The sequence below is a fragment of the Lissotriton helveticus genome, chromosome 6, assembly GCF_964261635.1.
Source record: "Lissotriton helveticus chromosome 6, aLisHel1.1, whole genome shotgun sequence".
Lineage (NCBI taxonomy): Eukaryota > Metazoa > Chordata > Amphibia > Caudata > Salamandridae > Lissotriton > Lissotriton helveticus.
In genome coordinates, this window is record NC_136067.1 from 1554823133 (window position 1) to 1554846068 (window position 22936).

At 43.8% G+C, this 22936-nt stretch overlaps 1 protein-coding gene across 1 annotated transcript in view; it reads left to right on the top strand.

Annotated features, from left to right (window-relative positions):
* CCDC28A (coiled-coil domain containing 28A) overlaps nt 1–18799 on the top strand; it is a 108138-nt gene extending 89339 nt beyond the window's left edge. The window contains exons 5-6 of the mRNA XM_078649355.1: nt 2350–2372; nt 17901–18799. Of these exons, the coding sequence (XP_078505481.1) occupies nt 2350–2372; nt 17901–17967 (90 nt within the window). The 3' untranslated portion in view covers nt 17968–18799. The remainder of the gene's footprint in view (nt 1–2349; nt 2373–17900) is intronic.
* The last annotated feature ends 4137 nt before the right edge of the window (nt 18800–22936 follow it).

Sequence of the window (22936 nt, forward strand, 5' to 3'; positions counted from 1 at the left end):
CGTCGTATCAGGAAGCCAGTAGCTGGGAAAGGGGCGGGCTGCCCCGACGTTGACGGGTGAGACCACAGAACACTCTGGGCCCGATGTAGGTAATCCCAGATTACCGATTCTTAAATACCGAATCATACCGATTCGGTATTTAAGAACAGGCAAATGGGATGTAGGTAATTTTTCTTAAATAATGACAGAATCGGTAAGTTTCGGTAATTACCGAATCGGTATTTACCGATTCGGTAATTGCCATTCATTCCTATGGGCCTGGTGGCCCATAGGAATGAATGTCAATTACCGAATCGGTAAATACCGATTCGGTAAATGGGGAAACATTGAATGGTGGCAAGGTGTCACTTTGACACCCTGTTGCACCCCTCAAATGTGTATGGGTGCACATGTTTCAGACATACATGCCCTAAGGGCATGTATGTCTGCAACATGGCATTGTTGGAAAAGCAAAAAAAATGCTTTTTCTAAGGTTTTCATTATTTACCACCAACTTCTAGTTGGTGGTAAATAACGAATCCTAAGATGGGAAAAGCACTCATTTGAGTGCTCCCTACATTTCAGATTCAGTAATTTACCGATTCGGTATTTTTAAGAATCGGTAAATTACCGAATCTGAAATGAAGCCACCTACATATGAAAAGTCTTTGAACTCAGTTTAAGGGGGTGAGAATAATTGTGGAACTCTGGCAGAAAACGGGTAACATTGTTGATCGAGGGAACTACAAATGCGTGATAAGTGATCAGCTCAAAAGAGACCAGACACTTATAGAAGAAATGCACCAAACGTTTAAATTCTGTTCCAGGCTATAGAACAGGACGCCTGAGCCCTGACAAATAGTATGGGGCCTGATTGATAAAAGTAACTTAAACTTTCCAGTAAGTTACACCTTTAAACAGGTCTACTACTTTTTGCTTAGTCACAAAATCTGAGTGTAAGTTGCTAAAAAAAAAACACCAAAGTTCAGCTTCACACATTACTAACCATTGGTACTGCATCCCCCTCTCATAAAAATACCCCGTAGAAAACAATGTTAAATAAAATTGTTTCAAATAGTTAAAAAAATTCAATAAATATAATTTTATGTAAAATATAATTAAATTAACACATCGCTTTTAGTAATTATTAATGCAAAATAAAAAGAAATCTGTATGTGGGAATTTATTTTTTAATTTAAAATTCATAAAATATGTGCATGACCTGTGTGACATAACAAATGGACTACTAATTAGGGCAGGTCTAAAACGTATGTAAAAATTCCCGCATCAATCGCTTCACATTCGTGGCAGCTTTCTGGAACTGTCTGGAATGTTTTATGCAAATTGCTAAGAGTTAAATAAGTGTGATGCATTATGTTCTGTTAAATTAATTGAAAACGTGCCTATCTAGAAACAGTTTTGGTAGGCAATAATTAAATTCCATTCCCGTTCAGAAAATCTGTGTTTAAATCAGTCACCTGTGTCTCTTTAAGTGTAATCTGGCTGTGGTATGAGTTTGCGCTGAATACAAGCTAGTGACTGCTGAGGCCACAGTTTCTTTATGGCGCATCTTAAAGCGTTAAATATCAGGAATGGCGCAATGGGGAGTATTCCTGGTACAGTGTTTGGAAAGTGAGTAGCTCTGTGTCGCCTTCATGGGAGGAGGTGGATGGGAAAATTAGGAGAGGGTGACAGGAGAGTTGCTTCAATTGGACCCCAATGTATCAGACAAGGTCACCCTTTCGCCACTCTGTGTGTCGCCAATCCATCCTGTCTCATACACTGTGTGTTCTCTGGGAGGACCCATTCTGTGGGTTATCCCTCGGTGCACCGTCAATCACACCTCTCAGCCTCTGGCAGCTCCATAGGCGTCTCCCACCTTAATATGTGGTGTGTCTCTGCCAGTCTGCCTTCTCTTCTCACCGAAGCCTGACTTTTCTCTGCCTTACTCCTGTACTCCCGGCAGATTACCCTCCGCAAGTCTCCACTTACTGCAATTCTCAGTAGTGTCTTTTTAATTTCTGTTCAATAGTGCATGTAATCTACTATCTCTGTTAGATGGGCGCCATTTTGGTCCCGCTGTTTTATCTTCCTTCTTTCTCACGTTTCACCACTTCACCTACACTATATGTTTATGCTACATGCCTGCGACAATGTTGGGGGAGAAATCTGAAATGTATTTATCCAGACCTTCAGCAGAACACATTAGGATTATTTTCCTTATATCTCTTCAGTACCTAAGACATAAATTGGTCTGGGGGTGGTAAAGAACGTGGAGCGGCGTATATCAGAGAAGTACAAAAATACAATATGATTAAAGTTTACTTTAAATAAGCTCATAATTTCTGACAATTCTGTTTTATATTTCAGCTGGAAGAGTTGAATTCTTCAATGTATCCTTTTATGAAAAAGTCCAATATATTGGAAAACAAATTTTTTGATCGAATCAAGTTTTAAATGTGTTCTGATGATCTGATTATTACATTGAAATGGAGACCAGATGTGGACAATGTGAGCAATACTTTTATTTAAGAATTTTCCATGTATTTGTAAGATTTCAGTTGTCTTGCACAGTGAATGTGATAATGCACAGCACTCTGTTTTGTGTCTAATTTCCATTTATTGATAAGATTGTCTGTAGCTTTTTCGGTGTGGCTACAAAGGCCCTGGTGCTGACGTTTTGGTCCTGTGGAACCATTCTGAAAAGTTCCACAGAACCCATGCCCCTAACTAGCAACCCTACTTTTACTTTTTCCAAGCTTTCATATGTTGGGATTTGAAGAACATCAACAGTTCTTGTACAGTTCCCTAAGTTATTGACTTGTTTAGATCTCTAGATTAATGCCTCTTGTTACAGTATTTACTCCATAATACAGTTGCAAATAGAAATCGAACATACTTTTTAAACACTCATTTGTGCATTTATTCTTGCTAATTTGCGATTTAATTATTTTTCTGAGAACTTGTGTGGCTGGTACAAGGTGAACAATTTGCCCCACTAGCTTAATACATAAAAATCAAGATCATTGATCGACATTTACATGTTTCCATCCTCACCAGTGCCTACAGTGTTTAACGAAGTCCTTTGGGTGGTCGTTCAATGGTAACGAGTTTGGATTGCTGTTGAGCTGGATTGGAGCAACTGCTGCTATTCGGTGAAATATAATTTTCTTTTAGATATTTATTTCTTTAATCTCAATTACTGGCTGATTGTAAGATTTCTATTTATTTTCTAAGCGCTCTTCAAAATTGTAACTTTCCTATTAAACATGAGGGCATCTGGTTGCTACTTCCCACTGCTGTCCCTCCCCGGGTCATAGCTTTGTGGGGTATCCCATAAACCAGAACTCTGGATGTCTGAGACGCTTAGGCATTTTAGGCCGCAGAGGGCGGCGGCTATTGAATGCTGGGTGGTAATGTTTACTAATACACACGTTGTATCTGTTTTTTATGAAATGTACTTTCTTTCTTCACAATAAGATTATCATGTATGTTATTGTATCTTCATATTAAAGCCAGGACAGCATATCAAAATATACATTCAAATTTCAATAAGTATTTGACAATCATTTCTGTAAAATACATCAATAAATGCTGAGGCTCCTCCCTCATCTGCCAAACCTCCAGCACACTCTCACCCCACTCCTGCCCACTGCTGAGATCTTGTTTATGTTTGGGGCAGGTGGTTTTTAAGCTTTCATAACTTTATTTCCATAAAAGGTATCCAGGCCAAATTTGTATTTTCCCCCCACCTGTTAGGGATTCTAAAGTTTCCTTGTGTTTTTCCATTCCCTGGAGGGAACCTATCAAGTAGCCAAAATATAGCCATATGGTGTGTTTCCCCCCCTCCCCCCCCACCCCCCCCACCTAAAAAAAGGGAAATGGTTCGGTACAAGAATGTGTACGTTGTTTTTCGAAAATTGCATCAGGAAACGATCTGCCGTGCTATCACTCACCTCCCAGCATAGTTGTAAAAAAAACACGTTTTAACCACATTTTTGGCATCTTTTTAAGTGGTGATTGATTTTTCCTATTTTTATTTTTATTTTGTGGTTTCTACCTAACTTTCAGTTTATGGTGGAAACCGTTGTGAAATCTATAGGTGATCCCGGAAAGCTATATTGTTCTGCAAAGTGCACACAATTCTGAATTCTGCAAGGGGTCGTTGGGGTAGATCACTGATGGTTTTCTCATAGAAACTAATTGTTGAAGTCAAAAAATAAGGAACTGAGCAAACCAGGATTAATGGAAGTCCCACAATGGAACAGGAACAGATCAAACCAAGGTCAATGGGTGTTCCATTGTGGGACTTCCATTAAACCTGGTTTGATCAGTTCCTGTCGCAGTCACTAGGCCCAACCCCACCTGGGAAAAAAAAGGCTCAGGTCAAGACTTTGCCTGAAGGCCTTATTCGTGACTGAAAGAAAACTTCAGAAGCCCCGTCTCCGGGCCAGGCTCCAAAGACAAAGGCAAAGCCTTCCGGCGGCTCGGGACCGAGCATGCTGCATGTCAGTGCCCCAAAAACACAGTTGGTGCCGAAAGTGGGAACACATCCTACTCCCGCTGTCTCAAAAAAGGCCTCAACACCAAGCACTTCGGCACTGAAAGAACAAAAGGCCTCGGGTCCGAAAACACTTTGAAAACCTTCGGATCCAAAAAAGATTTCAGACTCGACACTGAAGCCGAAGGACCCGAAAACCCCTTCTAAGGCTCCAGAGCAGAAATCAAAACCACGTTTGGAACTGAAAAAATCGGCGCTGAAAACAGACGCTAACGAGGAAGAATTGTTTCTACTAGATCCCATCGAACCGAAACAGAAAACACTGCATGTGGACCCTAAAACAGGCCATATCGTCAGTATCTCAAAGAACAAGAGGAAATTGGACACCCCACACATTCCTGAGGTTCCTGTGAAGAAAAGAGACTGTGAAACTTCCCCATTAAGACCCTCTTCTCCTGTTCTTCTTACTAAGCCTTATTCTCCTCCAAAGTCTCTCATACTTTCTCCATACTCACCGCCACCACAGGTTAATGATGACCTAGGGGGTGGGGTGGACAAAATGACCCTTTCAATGATCCGGATGATGACATTAACATACCACAGGACACGTGGGACGACTACAATGACCCTGTAGAATGGATCGTCCAGACCTTCCTGATCCAGATGCATACCCAACAAGGCCATCTCCCCCAGATGACATCATTGGTTTTAGTCCGCTCATTGATAGGGCTGCCCAATATCATGGCGTTCAAATGCATTCAGACCCCACATAGGAAGACTTCCTGGTAGAAACCTTTGCACAGACACAAAAGACAGTACAAACATTACCCATGCAGAAAGGTGTCATCAAACATTCTCCAGACGTCTTCAAAGACCCTGTCAGAACCAGGATTCTCAATCCTCGGATTGATAAAAAATATAAACCCGCCCCTAATGATTTCACCTACATTAAAGGCCAACTCCCCTTAGATTCCCTGGTAGTGACCAATGCTAGGAAGCGTGCCAACTCGCAGACCTCCAGTGATGCTCCACCTCCAGACAGTCTAAATTACTAGACGCTTCAGGCAAACAAGTTGCCTTCCATCTAGCTAATCACTGGAAGATAGCTAACGCACAAGCATTGCTTGCCAAATACGATAGGGCTCACTACGACGAGGTTGAGGGCCTAATGCAGCATTTGCCTGACCACTACAAGGCCAAAGCCAATGATTTGATTCAGGAAGGCAGGTTAATCACAAACACATCCATTCAATGTTCCCTTTATGCAGCAAACACAGCACCTAAATCAATCAACACTAATGTGTTATTACGAAGGCATGCATGGTTGCGCATTTCTGGGTTCAAACAGGAAGTGCAGACTACTATCCTAAACCAGCCGTTCAATCAGGAACAATTTTTTGGCCCAGCTGTAGACACAGCCTTAGAGAAAATGAAATAAGACACTGAGACTGCAAAATCGAAGGGAGCATTACAGTCTCCATCTACACGAGGCTCCTTTCGTTGCTCCTTTTATAGCAGCGCATCCAAGAACATCAGCACAGACACTGCTTCTTCCTCCTACAAAAGTCCGACACAAACATCCCCTAACAAGGGATATTTCAGAGGTGGGGACAAGGGAAATAACAATAAAGGTAGAGGCCGAGGTAACAACACTTGCACCTCTCCCACTAACAAACACTGACTTCCCTCCAGACCATTCCACTCCGGTCGGAGGAAGACTCTCCCAGTTCCTACCTGTCTGCAATTCCATCACTACAGACAGGTGGATAAGACAAATTATCCAGTATGGTTACTACCTGGAACTTACTGCAACTCCCCCCAACCTACTGCCCAAACAGCTTCAAAAGCACGCAATAGAACCAGTTCCCCTAGAGCATCAAGGGACAGGGGTTTACTCCCTGTACTTTCTAATCCCCAAGAAGGACGGTACTCTCAGGCCAATATTGGACCTCAGACCTCTCAATTTCTATATGCAGTCAGATCACTTCCACATAATCACTCTCCAACAGGTCCTTCCACTGCTGCAACAAGGCGGCTTCCTTGCCACATTAGAACTCAAGGACGCCTACTTCCATATTACCATACACCCTGCTCACAGGAAATCTCTACGGTTCACAGTGGACACCCAACACTATCAGTTCAAGGTTCTCCCATTCGGAGTAACTGCAGCCCCCCTGGTCTTCACAAAGTGTCCTGCCGTAGTAGCCGCACATTTGCGAAGACAGCAGATCCATGTGTTTCCATACCAGGACGACAGCCTTATAAAAGCCAAATCACACAGTCCGTGTGTTTATCACACTCGCCAAACAATTCACCTGCTACACCACTTGGAGTTCACAAAAAACTACTCCAAGTCTCATCTACAGCCCTCCTACCTATATCAGTATCTAGGGGCCACGATAGACACTTCCAAACATCTAGCATACCCCAATCCAGCCAGGATAGCCAGTATGCAAGCCCTCATTACAAAATGTCAACCCCAACACTCCCTTCCAGCTTGAGGGTTTATGCAGCTCATAGGAATGATGGCCTCTTGCATTTTCATAGTACATCACGCAAGACTTCATATGCGCCCCTTGCAAGCATGCTTAGCATGTCAGTGGAATCCGGCTCAAGGTCAACTTATAGATCTGGTGTTGATGGACAGCCGCACACAACACTCTCTGCATTGGTGGAACACACAAAACCTTTCCAGAAGGCGGCTATTCCTAGAGCCAGTTCCACAGATAGTGCTAACAGCGGACGCATCACTCACCGGCTGGGGAGCCCATCTCCTAATCCACACAATTCAGGGCAGGTGGGCCACCCAACAAAAAAGCGCTCCACATCAATCACCTAGAATTACTGGCAATATTTCTAGAGTTAAAGTCATTCCAAGCACATCTCCTCAACAAAACTGTCCTGGTCCACACGAACAATATAACAGCAATGTATTACATATAGAAACAAGGAGAAACACATTCTTTACAGCTGTTTCATCTAGTGCAAAGCAAATGGAGATGGGCCAATCCTGCAAAACATATATCTTCTGGCAGAACATCTCCCAGGAGTGCACAGTCAGATTGCGGATCTGCTAAGTCATAGACCCAGCAGATACATGAATGGAAACTTCATCCTCAAGTTCTTCAACCATTTTTCCAAATGTGGGGCTCCCAGACATAAATCTGTTCACCACACATGCAAACGCAAAATGCCCTACCTTCGCCGCCAGGTTTCCACACCCGTTGTCCAAGGGCAATGCGACATGGATAAACTGGTCATACAGATTTGCGTACGCTTTCCCGCCACTCCCATTCATTACGCTAGTAGTACGTAAGCTCAAGCAACAGTCTCTCAAAATTATCCTAATTGCTCCCACATTGGCAAGGCGACCATGGTTCACAACACTCCTCAAACTCTCAGTAGTTCCACATCAAAAACTACATTTCTCCCCAAAGCTGCTGATGCAGAACCATGGAGAGATAAGGCACCCAGATCCAGCACAACTGAATCTAACAATCTGGCTCCTGAAGTCCTAGAGTTTGATTACCTTAACCTCCCACCGGACTGTATGAACATTATCAAAGAAGCCAGACGCCCTACTACTAGAGCTTGCTATGCAGCCAAGTGGAAACGATTCATCATTTACTGCAATAACAACAAAATTGACCCGCTAGATGCTTCCATTCAGAACATCATTTGCTATTTGCCGCATCTACAAAGATGTAATCTAGCATACTCATCCATAAGATTACGTCTGGCTGCCCTTGCCGCCTACCTGCAAAACAGACAACATTTGTAAATGTTTAGAGTACCCGCTATTAAAGCCTTTATGGAAAGCCTTAAAAGGATAATTCCTCCCACACTGCCACCCTCTCCGGTGTGGAACCTAAACATTGTCCTTACTAGGCTCATGGGTCCCCCATTTGAGCCTTCACACAAATGTGAACTGCAGTTCCTTACATGGAGAGTAGCTTTCTTTGTCGCAATCACCTCTCTCAGGACAGCAAGTGAGATCCAGGCTTTAACCATACAAGAACTGTTCTTACAAATACATCGTAACAAGGTGGTTCTTAGAACAAATCCTAAATTCCTTCCCAAAGTAATCTCTGCTTTCCATCTTAATCAATCTGTATATCTGTAGAGATACCAGTGTTTTTTCCAAAACCCACATTCCGTAGCAGAGAGAGCTCTTCACACACTTGACGTGAAAAGAGCTTTACTTTATTAGATTGACAGGACTAAACCTTTTAGAAAGACAAACCAACTGTTTGTAGCTTTCTCTCCACCTCATAAAGGAAACCCATCCCCAAAGCTGGAATTGCCAGGTGGATAGTCAAATGCATTCAAATATGCTACCAGAAGGCAAACACACACACATTAACAATTCCCCCTAGAGCGCACTCAACACGCAAACTAGGGGCTTCCATGGCATTCTTAGGGAACATTCCCCTAGAAGACATTTGTAAAGCAGTGACATGGTCTCCTACACACACCTTCACCAAACACTATTGTGTAGAAGTGCAGGTGAAGCTACAGGCTTCTGTAGGCCAGGCTGTTCTTATGACACTTTTCCAAACCACTGCAACATATACAGGTGACCACCGCTAAGGGAGCCACTGCTGTACAGTCTATGCAAAAGTATGAATTCTGCAGCTCATATGCCTCGAACGGTAAACGCTACTTACCAGTATGCATCTACTCTTGGCATGTAGAGCTGCAGCATATCATACACCCTCCCGCCTCCCCGGACCCTGTATCTGTTCAGTGTTATCTTACTTAGATACATTCACATGGACATCTTTTCTGTTTCTTACAAACTCCATCATTTCCCATCATGGCAAAAAACAATCTGAGGATGGAGTCGATGCCCATGCGCACTATCGTGTAAGGGAGTAGTCGCTTATCTTGTTACTACAAAAGACTTCTTCCAAGACAACAACAAGGAGCAAGCATTCGAGCCCAACACCAGATGGCGATCTATGCAAAAGTATGATATTCTGCAGCTCTACATGCCAAGAACAGATGCATACTGGTAAGTAGCATTTTCCTTTGGACATTTTTTCGGTAAACTTCAGGGGGAATTCACAAACCCTGGGTACCTTTAGAATCCACATGATGTTGGAAAAAGGACATCAATTTGGCATGTTTACCTTATGTGGAAAAAAGTTAAGGAGCCCTAAGCGTAAACTACCCCAAATGACCAAAAACGGGCTCAGTAATTGGGAGAGGGATTCTATTAAAAAGATAGGAAAATATATGCTCATCTTCTTTTACTTCTGGAGAACACTTGTACTCTTTTTACGAATGGTCACCCTGGACTTGGCTCAGATACAAGGTAATAGAGACCTGTGTTTGCCTGAAAACAAGTTCGTTTTTAGGCATCTTAATGGAGAAGCAAACAGAATAGAAACTTATGACAACTCAATCAATGCTTATAAGTGGGGATTAATAAGCATTAAGCATATATAGAGTGGTATGTTACGTTTACAACGCAACTTTTACAACGCACTACCATTACAACGAAACTTTTACAACGCAAAAACTATTACAACGCATACATTTACAACGCATGTTTTTACAACGCAGATACTTTTATAACGCATACCATTACAACGTAAGTATTAGTAAGTATATAATTATATTTAAAATGTTATATGTTTGGTTTTTGGGTAAAGGGGTATTTTTAGGGTTTAGGGTCAGTTTTGGGTTTTTGGGTAAAGGGGTATTTTTAGGGTTCAGGGTCAGTTTTGGGTTTTAGGGTAAAGGGGTATTTTTAGGGTTCAGGGTCAGTTTTGGGTTTTTGGGTAAAGGGGTATTTTTAGGGTTCAGGGTCAGTTTTGGGTTTTTGGGTAAAGGGGTTATTTTTAGGGTTCAGGGTCAGTTTTGGAGTTTTTGGGTAAAGGGGTATTTTTAGGGTTCAGGGTCAGTTTTGGGTTTTTGGGTAAAGGGGTATTTTTAGGGTTCAGGCTCAGTTTTGGGTTTTTGGGTAAAAGGGTATTTTTAGGGTTCAGGGTCAGTTTTGGGTTTTTGGGTAAAGGGGTATTTTTAGGGTTCAGGGTCAGTTTTGGGTATTTGGGTAAAGGGGTATTTTTAGGGTTCAGGGTCAGTTTTGGGTTTTTGGGTAAAGGGGTATTTTTAGGGTTCAGGGTCAGTTTTGGGTTTTTGGGTAAAAGGGTATTTTTAGGGTTCAGGGTCAGTTTTGGGTTTTTGGGTAAAAAGGTATTTTTAGGGTTCAGGGTCAGTTTTGGGTTTTTGGGTAAAGGGGTATTTTTAGGGTTCAGGGTCAGTTTTGGGTTTTTGGGTAAAGGGGTTATTTTTAGGGTTCAGGGTCAGTTTTGGAGTTTTTGGGTAAAGGGGTATTTTTAGGGTTCAGGGTCAGTTTTGGGTTTTTGGGTAAAGGGGTATTTTTAGGGTTCAGGGTCAGTTTTGGGTTTTTGGGTAAAAGGGTATTTTTAGGGTTCAGGGTCAGTTTTGGGTTTTTGGGTAAAGGGGTATTTTTAGGGTTCAGGGTCAGTTTTGGGTATTTGGGTAAAGGGGTATTTTTAGGGTTCAGGGTCAGTTTTGGGTTTTTGGGTAAATGGGTATTTTTAGGGTTCAGGGTCAGTTTTGGGTTTTTGGGTAAAAGTGTATTTTTAGGGTTCAGGGTCAGTTTTGGGTTTTTGGGTAAAAAGGTATTTTTAGGGTTCAGGGTCAGTTTTGGGTTTTTGGGTAAAGGGGTATTTTTAGGGTTCAGGGTCAGTTTTTGGGTTTTTGGGTAAAAGGGTATTTTTAGGGTTCAGGGTCAGTTTTGGGTTTTTGGGTAAAGGGGTATTTTTAGGGTTCAGGGTCAGTTTTGGGTTTTTGGGGTACAGGGGTACAGGGTAAAAAACATTTTTTTAAATAAATTAATTAAATGAAATTAAATTATATTAATTTTACTTATATTACATTAAAAATAATAATAATATACTTACCAATACTTACGTTGTAATGGTATGCGTTGTAAAAGTATCTGCGTTGTAAAAACATGCATTGTAAATGTATGCGTTGTAATAGTTTTTGTGTTGTAAAAATTTCGTTGTAAGGGTAGGCGTTGTAAAAGTATGCGTTATAACGTCATACATCCATATAGAGTATATATAACATGTAACTGTATTGTATAGTCCAATATTGGCATTGAGTCTGCGAATGTCACCAGAATCCTGAGATGTGTATATATGTATATATATTCACATTTGTAAAGCGCGAACAATCGCTCGTAAGGGTCTCCAGGCGCTGGGGGCCGTTGGGAAGATTAAGCAAGCTATTGCCCAGAGTCACATGGTGTTGGGCTAATCTGCCACCAGAGCCGGGGATCGAACCGTGATCCCCAGATTCCAGCGTCAGTCACCCTAACCTTAAGTTCATGTTTGGGTGCTATTTATAGCACAAAATGTAGTGGTGTAAAACCCGTGTTTCACAGTGAACTTGAAATATGGGACATATTTCACATTTCTCTGTGAAATACACATTTCATTATCATAATGATATTCCTCACACTACTTTGCACACCTTTACCATTGTCTGGCTGACTAGGACTATGCAGCATGGAGGAGCAACTTATGTAGCAAAAATCTTATTAATTATGCAACAAAAGTGAAAATTATGCAATCCACTCTCTGGCAGCATTATTTTCATCCATTTGAGCTACAAACAACATTTTTTGAAAAATCTGAAAATTTTGCATACTATCCAGCACATTTGGTAAATGTAGTAAATCCACAATTAAGCGGTTAACACCTCACCCACAGAATTGCATACATTTCTGGCCATGTCCACTGTTTTATGAATAATTAACAAAATTTGAACCTAAATATTTTAATTGCTATCATTCCCTATTGTTAGCTGCAATAAGAAGAACACCGATTTTTCAAGATAACTACCACAAAATAAACATGTAAAAGAAGGTCATGCACAGTGCTCATTGGCCACCTGTGGAGAGTTAAGCGTAGGCCCTTCCTGGAGGCCTGAACCTGAGTTGAGCGTAGGATGATAGAGAGAAGGTAACATTCACAATACTCAATCTGTACCCGATAAATGGAACGATTGTTAAATACCGACGCTTTCATCTCCGGCACCACAACCAGTAACTTTCCCGGCAGATGATTTTTGGTGGTTTCCACACCCTCATGGAACGGGTGGCCAAACGCTTTCAACTTCTAATAACAAACAAGCTGTGAGAGTTATTTGAATTGCTGATTATATCTAGGAGGAATTACAATCACAGCAGTCCTACCAAGAATCGATTAGAAATACAAAGCACCTAAAGACTCACCACCATCTCTGGTGAACAGCCAAACCCAACTCGGTCATCACACAAGCATCTCACCTACATTTGACGAACCGTTCCACACCAATCACAACCCCGCCTGACAAGCAAAACAGATGCCTTGATAACATTGAAGAGCGGGTTCTCAACTATTCCCGGTACTACTGTACAGGCGACCAATTCACTGGCAACACTGGGCAGGTATGACTGCCAGGTGTGGTCAGACATCGCCACATACATGAAATTTCTGCCGAAAGACAAAAGGGCAGAAGCAAAAAAAAAGAAAAGATTCTGCAGGAGGGAAAAAACTCATCGAAATCAAAGATTGCACTATGGATTATGTTCAGTATGTGCAATTAATTGTTCTACGGTCTTGCTAAGCAGCTTATTCAAACCTTTGTTCACTATAACAGCAATCCTGACACTGAACACCTCACATACCAAATTGGGCAACATATGTTACCATACATCAGGGTGATTATGTAGCAAAACACCAGCTCCAAATCCAAATTCATCCACAACACATGACTTACAACAATGGTTCTAAAGGACTCATTACTGCAGCTGCATTGTCCTCTTGCCACTGCCAAACACTGCTGCTACTCATGGCAGTGCCAGAACAATTGTGTACACCTTAACCTGCCACTGCCAGACTCTAAAGAATGCTGCTACTTCTGGCAGTGCCAGGCCCAGACAAACTCTAAAATCACCTCAACCTGCCACTGTCGGACTCTGAAGAATGCTGCTACTTCCGGCAGTGCCAGGCCCAGACGAACTCTAAAATCACCTCAACCTGCCACTGCCGGACTCTGAAGGATGCTGTGACTCTTGCACTGCCAAGACCCGAAGAACAATTTTGCACACCTTGTCCTACCACTTCCTGACTCTGAAGGATGCTGCTATTCTTGGCAGTGCCAGACCAAGAAGAACACTAATATCATCTCAACCTGCCACTGTCTGACTCTGAAGGATGCTGTGACTCTTGCAGTGCAGGCCCAGAAGACCACTTTAATGCACCTCAACATGCCACTGCCAGGCTCTGAAGGATGCTGTTACTCTTGGCGCTGCCAGCACACTTTTGTGCCCCTTAACCTGCCAGACCCTTAAGAGCGCTGCTACTCTTTACAGCGCTACTGCCAGACTCTGAAGAATGCCGATACAGTCAACAATGCCCTGCCCAGAAGAACTCAATGGCTCAATTGAACTTCCCACTGCCTGAACAAGGGTCCACCCTACTGCTGGCTGGCAAAGAATAGGGGATGGTGATTCTTCTGTGTTCCTGCAGAATGCACTTGCACTTTATTAGGTATTAGCTCACAGGAACATCAAGCAGCAAGTTGTGCACCCCATACAATGGACTGCTCTCTTCTGATGAGTATCAAAGGTACGAAACATACGTAACTTGCGTATGTAAAGAGATGTTCAGCATTTACCGTTGAATTGCTCTTGGAGTAATGAAACCAGTGTGAGCAAACATGAAGTATTGTCCTATATTCCCATTACCCTTGGGGTCTGTTGTGACTATGCACAATAAACTTAATGTTGAAGAGCACCTTCCTCCTGAAGATCCTTTCTGTAGTTGTAATCCGCAACATCAGACCCAAAACATTTTTTGTGCAGCTTCTCCACATCATGAGATATCAACAGAGTGACAATCTTACAGACAGACCAACTTTGATTTTAGTGTACAGAATAAAGGTAGTCTGGCGTTGAACATATATTCCTTGAAATGGAAGTATATTTTTAATGTTGCGATCAGGCTACACGCAAGTTAACCCATTCCATGCGTTTGTCGGCCATTCCGCTAAACTGCCACACCGAGGTGGAATTGCTGCTGCGGTTAAGCGTTTAATGGAGTAGTAACATTTGGCTAGTTTGGGCCTGTATATGGCTAACTTTGGGCTTGAAAGTTGTGAAGCAATCTAGCAAAACTGGCAGCAGAATCCCAGTGCTGCCCGAGTGAGCTGAAAGAGACACTCCCTCCTTATCGCAATGCATGACTGTTGCCACTATTGTCTATTGTCTATTTTAACGCTACTGAATTTAACAACCAGGGTATATTCAAAGGGGAGACCGTCTTGCTGAGATCCAAATTGTTGACCTATAGATAGTCGAAGAGTTCTTTGGTGAATCATCTTACAGGGTAAAGACACTTTACCTGTCCCCCCCCCCCATCCCCTCCCTCAGCCCTGCTTGTTCACGCTGTGTGATGCACTGCCACTTACGGAAGCAGCAGTACCCCAGAGCTGCCTGAGCGTGCTTAAAGAGACACTCACTCCACTGCTCCCTCTGTGGCGTAAAGTTGCATTACACAATAAAACATTCATTGCCGATCCTGTGTTTTATCCTGCCCCGGGAAGTATTCTTTGATAGACTATGGAACTACGACATTTCACAGGCACTTACCGTTTGATCCGTTTGTTCCTGGGTGCCGCGGATCCTGAGCTGCGCCCTTGTCTGCTTCGGGGCCTCCGGAGCGAGCGGGCCTGACACTCCTTGGCGGCGCCCGGGCGGGACGGAGCGCTGTGGCCGGCACTTGGTGGCGGTGTGGGCTCGGTCGGAGAGGCCGATGTGCAATTAGACCGGTAACTGCTATCCGGGCCTGGTCCGGCGGTCCTGCGGCCTGGTGTTGGGGCGCTGCCTTCCATGGACGGGGTTGACCGTATATGTGGCTCGTCTCCCCTTTGTTCTCCGGTCCGGCCATTTTGAGTCCCTCCGCCCGGACTCGGAGAACGGAGCCGGTGGCGTGTGGGGAGCCGGCGACTCGCCTTCTTCTGGTGGCCCCCCTTCCTGCTCTGGTGGTGCCTCTGCTGGTGGTCGGCTGTATCCTGTTTGCCCCGCTGGTGCCCGGACGGGGGTCGGAGTTTGCCGCGGCCCCGCCGGGCTTCTAAGATGGCGGCCGGCCCCATGTCTCTCGGCCTGGCCGAGACTGGCGATGCTGGTCCGCCGCATGGCGCGTTTGCTGAATACCGTAAAGGTGATCCTACGCTTGGCGACATCCTCGCCGCCTTGCGCTCCTGGGGCGCTCCCATGGCCGCACCTATCATTGACCTGGAGGAGGATCATTTTGCCGGGCCTGCTGGGCCCCCCTTGGTTGGTGCGGCTTCATCTCTGTTGTGTGCTGCTGGAACTTTCCTGGAGGTCGTGGGCCCGGCGGCCGCCGTCGGAGTGGGTGTACGGATCTCTGCTGCCCGCCTTCATCCTGAGCTCCCCCCTGTGCCGGGGGTCCGCCGGCCGGGTCCCGTCCGGACCGTCCTCGTTGGATCTCCCTTTCCTTTTTTGCCTCGAATGGCCGAACGAAGATCCTGTGATTGCTCCGCCGGATCGGCTTTCCTCATATTGTCGCCGGAACTGTGCCTGCTTTGCCTGATGTGGTTGCCGTCCCTTCCTGTTCATCCGGGTCGCACTCGATATGGCTTGTGTGGCTTGCCGATCGGACTCCCTGTTATTCACCTCCTGTTTCGCATGATTTGGTTCCTTGTGTGTTGGACGACTACAGCTTGTGATAAACAAGGACAGGGATGAGATGAACTTGCCTCGGTGGACTATTATCTTGCGGTATGGTTGGATGATCCGTTTGTGATTGTATGACTATGTTCGATTCTCCTTCATGTTCCTGGAGTTTATCCTTGTGCTTACTATCTTCCCGTGGGCTCTGAGTATTTTCGGACGGGGGGGAGGGAGCTGATGGGGTTTTGATAATATGGCTCCTCTCCCGTTGTTCCTTCCCTGTTTTCCCTTCTTCTTTTTGTCTTTGTGGTTCTTTCTTACTTATCTCTTCTATATTTCGGGTTCTGATTAGGGCGACAGGCACGCTGCCGGGGGGTAGGCCATAGCCTTCTGCAGGGGTGCAGGGTGGGATGTGCGGGGTGGGGGGGGGTCTGTTGTGTTGTGTTTTCCCCTCATTCCTTTTGGTTCTATGGCTCTTATGTATCCCCCCTTTTTTCGAGACGCGGTGTCGGCGTGTGGCCCCCTGGGGTGTGTTTGCTAGCATGGGCCTTCTGGTATTCCTGCCGTCACTGTTTACTGCGCATTCATTCCTCCTGTTACCATTAGTTCCATGTACCGGTCTATTCTCGAGTGCTTTGTTAGCCGTGGGGCGCGTACAGTGATGCTGCGTTCTTACTTCTCTCCCCTTTTTTTCCTATGTCTTTTCCCCCCCTTTTTTTTCTCCTCTCCCCCTTTTTTCTTTCCTTCCCCGGGTTGTTGTAACAGAGGGCTCTTTGTTTTTGCAAATCTAATTTTAGTTTTGTGTATTATTGTGTGTTTTCGTAGTGGTGGGAGGGCGCTGGGCAGCGGTTGCAATTGCTTATTATTGTGGGACTCACGTTCTGCCTTTACCAAAATGTAACTGTTCTTTTTGAATTTTCCTGTGTTTGATACTTCTGCTTGCTCGCGGCCCACCACGGCCCTCTGGACTTTACGGATTACCATTATTCTGCGACACCCTTTCTTCTATTATAAAATCAACCTTCTCTCATCCTGTTCGTGATGTTTGCTCAGTGGCTTTTTGCCTTTGCTTTTTGTATGGATTGCTGTGATATCCTCTTGGTGCTTCTGTACTGCCTGATATGCTTCTTTCATTGTGGTGGCCGGCCCGATGGGTTGTAGGCCCGTATCTGTGAGCGCTTTCTGTACAATAAAGGTTTTAAAAAAAATTTTTTTTTTTTAAATAAATAAATAAAACATTCATTGCCGTAGGTAGGGGGGAGAGTAAGTGATTTGCCTAGAATCACAGGATGTTGCGCCAACGCGGAGTCTTTTTCACCCCCCATGTTTAGTACGTTGTCCCACCCCTCCTCACATACAAAAAGTGCTTTGATGTGGCCTTCCTTGGCTACATGATCGCCCAATGATTAATTACTTTGAACCATGCAGAACAGCAGATGTACAGCTAAACAACATGGCTCAAAGAAATTCACATTGGCATGGCCAAAAATATTGGCTTTGCCAATGCTTGGGTTTGGTTGTGCATACCTACAGTACTCTGCTACACCTTGCTTTTTATCACCAGTCCTCTATCCCGTGGTGTGAAATGTTTTATGGTTACCGAGCTAAGTGTATGTGGATGTCTGGTTTACAGAATTAACTGTTGCTATTTCAGGATATCGAAGAAATTGCAATGAAAATCCTTAACTGTGTGTGTATCAGACAAAAACTACACTTAGCCGATCCACAAGATGCTCCGAAAAGCACTGCCAAAAGCACTGCCAACTGAAAATGAAATGTAAAAGGCGGTCTTGTTGGGGACCACTAAGATGTGCAGTATTCAGCCACTGTTGTGGTGAAAATCTGAGATGTATCATCAAAGTGCAGATGCAACAGATGTTGTTTTACTGTATTCCTGTAAGCATGTTCTAAGTGCTGTGTAACAATTTAATTCTTAATCGCTTGCTATGTTATGATGCCAAGTATCGAGGTAAAACCACGAGGCCCAAGTGATATCTGCTGCTAAATTACATATTACTTGTCTTATTGGTCCAAACAAAATGAATGACTTGAACTTATGCTTTAAATGTACTCGGTGTTTCCCATTTTCTCATGTTCAGGTAGTGTTTCGTTCTTTGTTTCTTATGTGGTTATCACATTTGCTTGGATGCTTCACATTTTTTAAAAATGTCCTTTCCTCTTTAGATTGAGTTCTGATGATGACAATCAGATTGCTGTCATGATTTGATGTGCATGAGCAGCGGGTAATCATGAAATGATGTACTTGATATTATGTGATTTATTTTTTATTTTTCAAAGACGTGTTGAACTGTAATGCCATTGTATACGTCAGTACTAAAACACTGTGGAATACCTCTTGAAATGCACTACAAAACTGTTACACTAATATATTTTTCTTCCAAAAGCTATGTTGAATGTTGCATTCTGAATGGACTTGCCTCATTTTGTGCAATATGTATTATATAATACACTATATATTATAATATATATGTGAAAGCTATATCTTTATTGCTATATTTTCGGGGAGTGCCGATGTGCATGCTTTCACACCTTATACTGATTTGCAAAAGTTACGTTTAAATAAAATATTATCAAATGAATCTGTGCCACTGTATTTGGAAAATAGATAGTGATATTTATTTGATATACAAAAACATGCATTATTTCAGAAAGGGTTTCCTAGTTTGTGAGGACACCAAGTCTTTAATTTAGGGAAACCCAACACATGGGCAGCCCTCCACACCTAAATATCAGCGCTCAAAGTCTATACAGGAGTTCTAAGAAACGAATTGCTGATGTTATATTAGGTCATTGAGTCCTTGTATAGTTCATTTTGGTATCTTTGTATTACATTTCTTCAAACAACATTCAACAGTACAAATAATAGTACTGCAGCATTTATCATGACCTCCTCACTGCGGACCACCCTTGCATCCACCACGTCCCGCAACAGAGTTCAAGATCTATCCCGACTCACTCCTCCCTGCATCTGCCCCCTTACCCCCTTCAAATTAGGTGCGGCCTCACTGATGACTCCCGTCTTGACCCCCTTTTACACCTCATCTGCTTCTGTGTCCAATTCCATCCCCTTCCATGGACCCCACACCCTCTCAAACTATAGTGTAATGTTCCCCTCTTGTTCTTTTCTCAGCTCTTTGTGTAATCATCAACCTGTATCAGTAACTCGGTACACAAACACAAATGGTTCTGTCGGAAAAAAGCTTGTAGCACATACAGTTATCTAATTCATTCATATAAGGAAATAAATCACAGGATAAAAAAGAAAACAAGAGGGTCTCTATGATTGAATACATCACATATAGTCAATGAAAATCCAATTACAGTAATTCATACAAAAAAGTGCTCCATGTGTCTCAAGTGAAAAAGTGGTTGTGCTGTGCATCAAATAAAAAAAGAGTAACTGTACATATAAACTGAAAGCAAATTTAGATACCTTAATGGCCTGTCCAAACATTTCAAATTTAGAATCTCTCACAGATGGGCTCCTTTCGTCTCTCCAATGACGCCCAAAAAGTGGAGATACAGTACAGGCAACATTAACATCATCGACATTTCGACCCTCTTGTGCAGCGTTTGCTTTCTATACATCTAAACGGGTCTTCATCAGGACTGGATGTGGAACAACCTGTATATCAGAATATATGCTATCAGACCTTTAAAGAATGGGAATCTCTATGGGAGATAAAGATTCACCTGGTGTCATAGGAAGACCATGAATGGCATTCTTTCACCCCAAAGCATGTGCGAGAGACTGAATTTGAAAAGTTTTGAATGGCCTGGTGGACGTCTCATTTGTATTGTGAAACCCTTGATGAGATGTGTTGTCATGTTAGTTGTATTTTGGGGCACAGAAGTGGTCTCAGAGACGCCATTTGTGGAGGTTGCCTCCATTCACTTGAAGAGTGTACTTTGTTGTTGTGAAACCCATTCTGGAAGGAAAGATTCCAACTTTTTCAGAAGGGAAAGTTGATACATTGCTGTCTTATTTTTATGCTATATATTCTTTAAAGGTAAGGCCAGTGTCAAAGGGTGAATCCAATGATTTTGCACTGGTGGTCCACTCCAAGGGAAAGCAGTCTAGGTTCATATTGGAGGGCAAGGCTGGAATATTTGGTTGTTAGGAGCTATAGGTGAACTAGAAGGATTCAGTCCTTGTTGATTGTGCTTTAGGTGGGTCCTTGACGTCATGTTATGGAATAACTTGAGACGTCGTAAATTACTGAATGTCAGTGACAGAAGAGGTCAGTGTATTGAGGTTTTTTGATGTTGGTGAATATTGCTTTGAGGTTTTTTTTTGATAGGTTGAAGATAATGGAGGATGGATACCTGAGTGCTCCGCAGGAGATTTTGAGTTTCTGCAGTTATTTTGTTCCCCTTTGTATGAACTGGTGTTGATTAGTTAGATGGGTCTGAATGGTTGGGAGAAAGTATTTGAGAAGATGAGGTGTGTTTACACATTGTGGATGAGTACATGATGATCAACTGTTGAAGGCTGCAGAGAGGGTGATCAGGGGTTCTTTTTTACATTGAGGAAGCAGTAATGATCAACTGCATTGTGATCTGAAGCCATATTGTTCATGCTGTAGAAAATGTTTCTTGTTGATTTGCTTCGGTAGATGGGTGACGAATGCCTTCTCTCTGACTTTTAGGTGGGTGATGGGTTAGGGTTGACGAGATCCACTGTCTGTTTCTTAGCAGGGGGAATGATCTGTTGTGTCTTTATGGCATCTACGAAGGCTCCTATGCTTAGGCAGGGGCGACAGTGTTAAAGAAGGATGTGAGGAGCCATCCTTGAAGAGATTAATAAATGCATGACTGTAAGATGCTCTCTTCAGAGGAGATTCCCTTTAGTAAGTGCAGGATGCTAGTGAGTTGAGCATGGGAGAGAGGAGGCTCTAATGCTGTCCATTGGACTGTGGAGCGTTGGGGATTAGGGGTAGTGCGTGTGAGGCAATGCATATTTTTGCATGTTCACCCCCACATTTTTGGACTGATGCTGCTGGTTTATTGACTCTGAGAGTGCACTGATGCCTGCTAACCAGACCTCATACCAGTGTTCTTACCCTTACAAAGTGTATGTTGAATTTGCTGCACCCAATTGGCAAGTACTGACTTATAAGTCCATGGTATATGGTAACCAGGGCATGTAATGCAGAGTGTCCATCTAGAACGGCAGCACTGTTTGTGTCACACTGAGTGTGACAAAGTACAAAATGGCTTCCAACATGCCACTGCAGACTGGCACACCAGTGTTTAGACTGCTAATTAGACTTTGACTTTTAAACCAATGGCAAAGCCACCACTCCCTTAACACTATATGTGAGCCTCCCCTGAGAAAGGCCTAAGGAGCCCCTGGTAGGAAGCTTTAGATTGTTAATAAAGATATATATTTTTCATATGTCTTAATAGCTACACTTCAAAATTGTTGTGTTGCTAGGGAACAGTTAGTAGTCCCATTGGCTAACACAGGGTTACCGGCTTGCAACTCCGGCAGGCTAACTTCTGAATGGGACTACCTAATTAATTGTGGCATTAAATCTGACTTGATGCCCAAAGTCGAAAATATTGTCCTAATTAAACTTTTGCACCTTTTAGAAAGTTGCCACTATGTGCCCAGCCAGTCCAGTGGCCTCCCAGAGGCCTTAACACACAGGCAACTTTCTGCCCACCTGGGGAGAAGTGTGAATGACTCCCAGGCTTAGAAACAAAGGCAGTTGCAGCAGAGTGAAGTGTTACCTCCTCACCCAAGAAGGCCACTCTGGGTGTTAGCCTAAAAGGCGAGCTTCAAAAGGGGAGCAACCTTTAAAGGGCCACCTGTAACAACATTCTCAAGCTGGATGCCTTTTGTTCCTGCAGACAAGTTGGAGACAGGGACAGAAAGGCAAAGCCCGTCCCCAAACTGGTTTTCACATGTGGGCGTGTAGCCCTGAAGTAGCCACACCTCTAGGATGGACTACCAAGCTCCTGACGACCAAGGAAGGGTCCCCACATCATGAGAGTTGCTAGAATAGTGCACTCTGAGACAGCCAGGAAACATGTCACTAGGAAGGAGGGAACCCGGTAGCCCATCGGCTAGAGACCGCGTGGTCCCCTAAGGGCACTTTCCTAGGATAAATATGGCACCCTGCTCACCAGATCACATTGGATTTGAAGAAAGGACCAAATAAGGACTGTCCTGCTTCCCTTGAAGCTGCATGGAGAGAGGCTGCACAGTCTGAAGTACTGCTCCTGCTGCACATTGGGCTAGTGAAGTTTGGACTGGGCCTATGGCTCCTGACCCAGGGAAAACTTGATTCCTGGGATGAAGTCAAAGCAGTGGCTCCAAGGATCAGTCAGCTGATCATCCTGGAACCAGCTCCAGGGACACAAGAGCTGAAGAAACCCAAACCAGCAAGTTGGTAGCCACAGCAGGTGTTGCCGCTACCTGCTGCTGGGCATACAAACTGACTGATCCTCAATGGCCAAAAGTTGCACCTGAGTCCACTGGGCTCGGAAGTGCTGTCAAAGTCCGGATTGGTCAACTAAGGAGCAGACCAGCCCCCACCAAACAATTTTGTCCCAACCGCTGTGCAAGGCGACCATTAGCCCAGCATCGGCTGGCCAGCTACTGCAGCAACATAGAGGACTTCATAGGATCCCAAACTCTGCGGCCAGAGTAGCCCTACACCACTCGTGGACCATGGACTCAACACAGACACCCTTGTTGCACCTTAAAC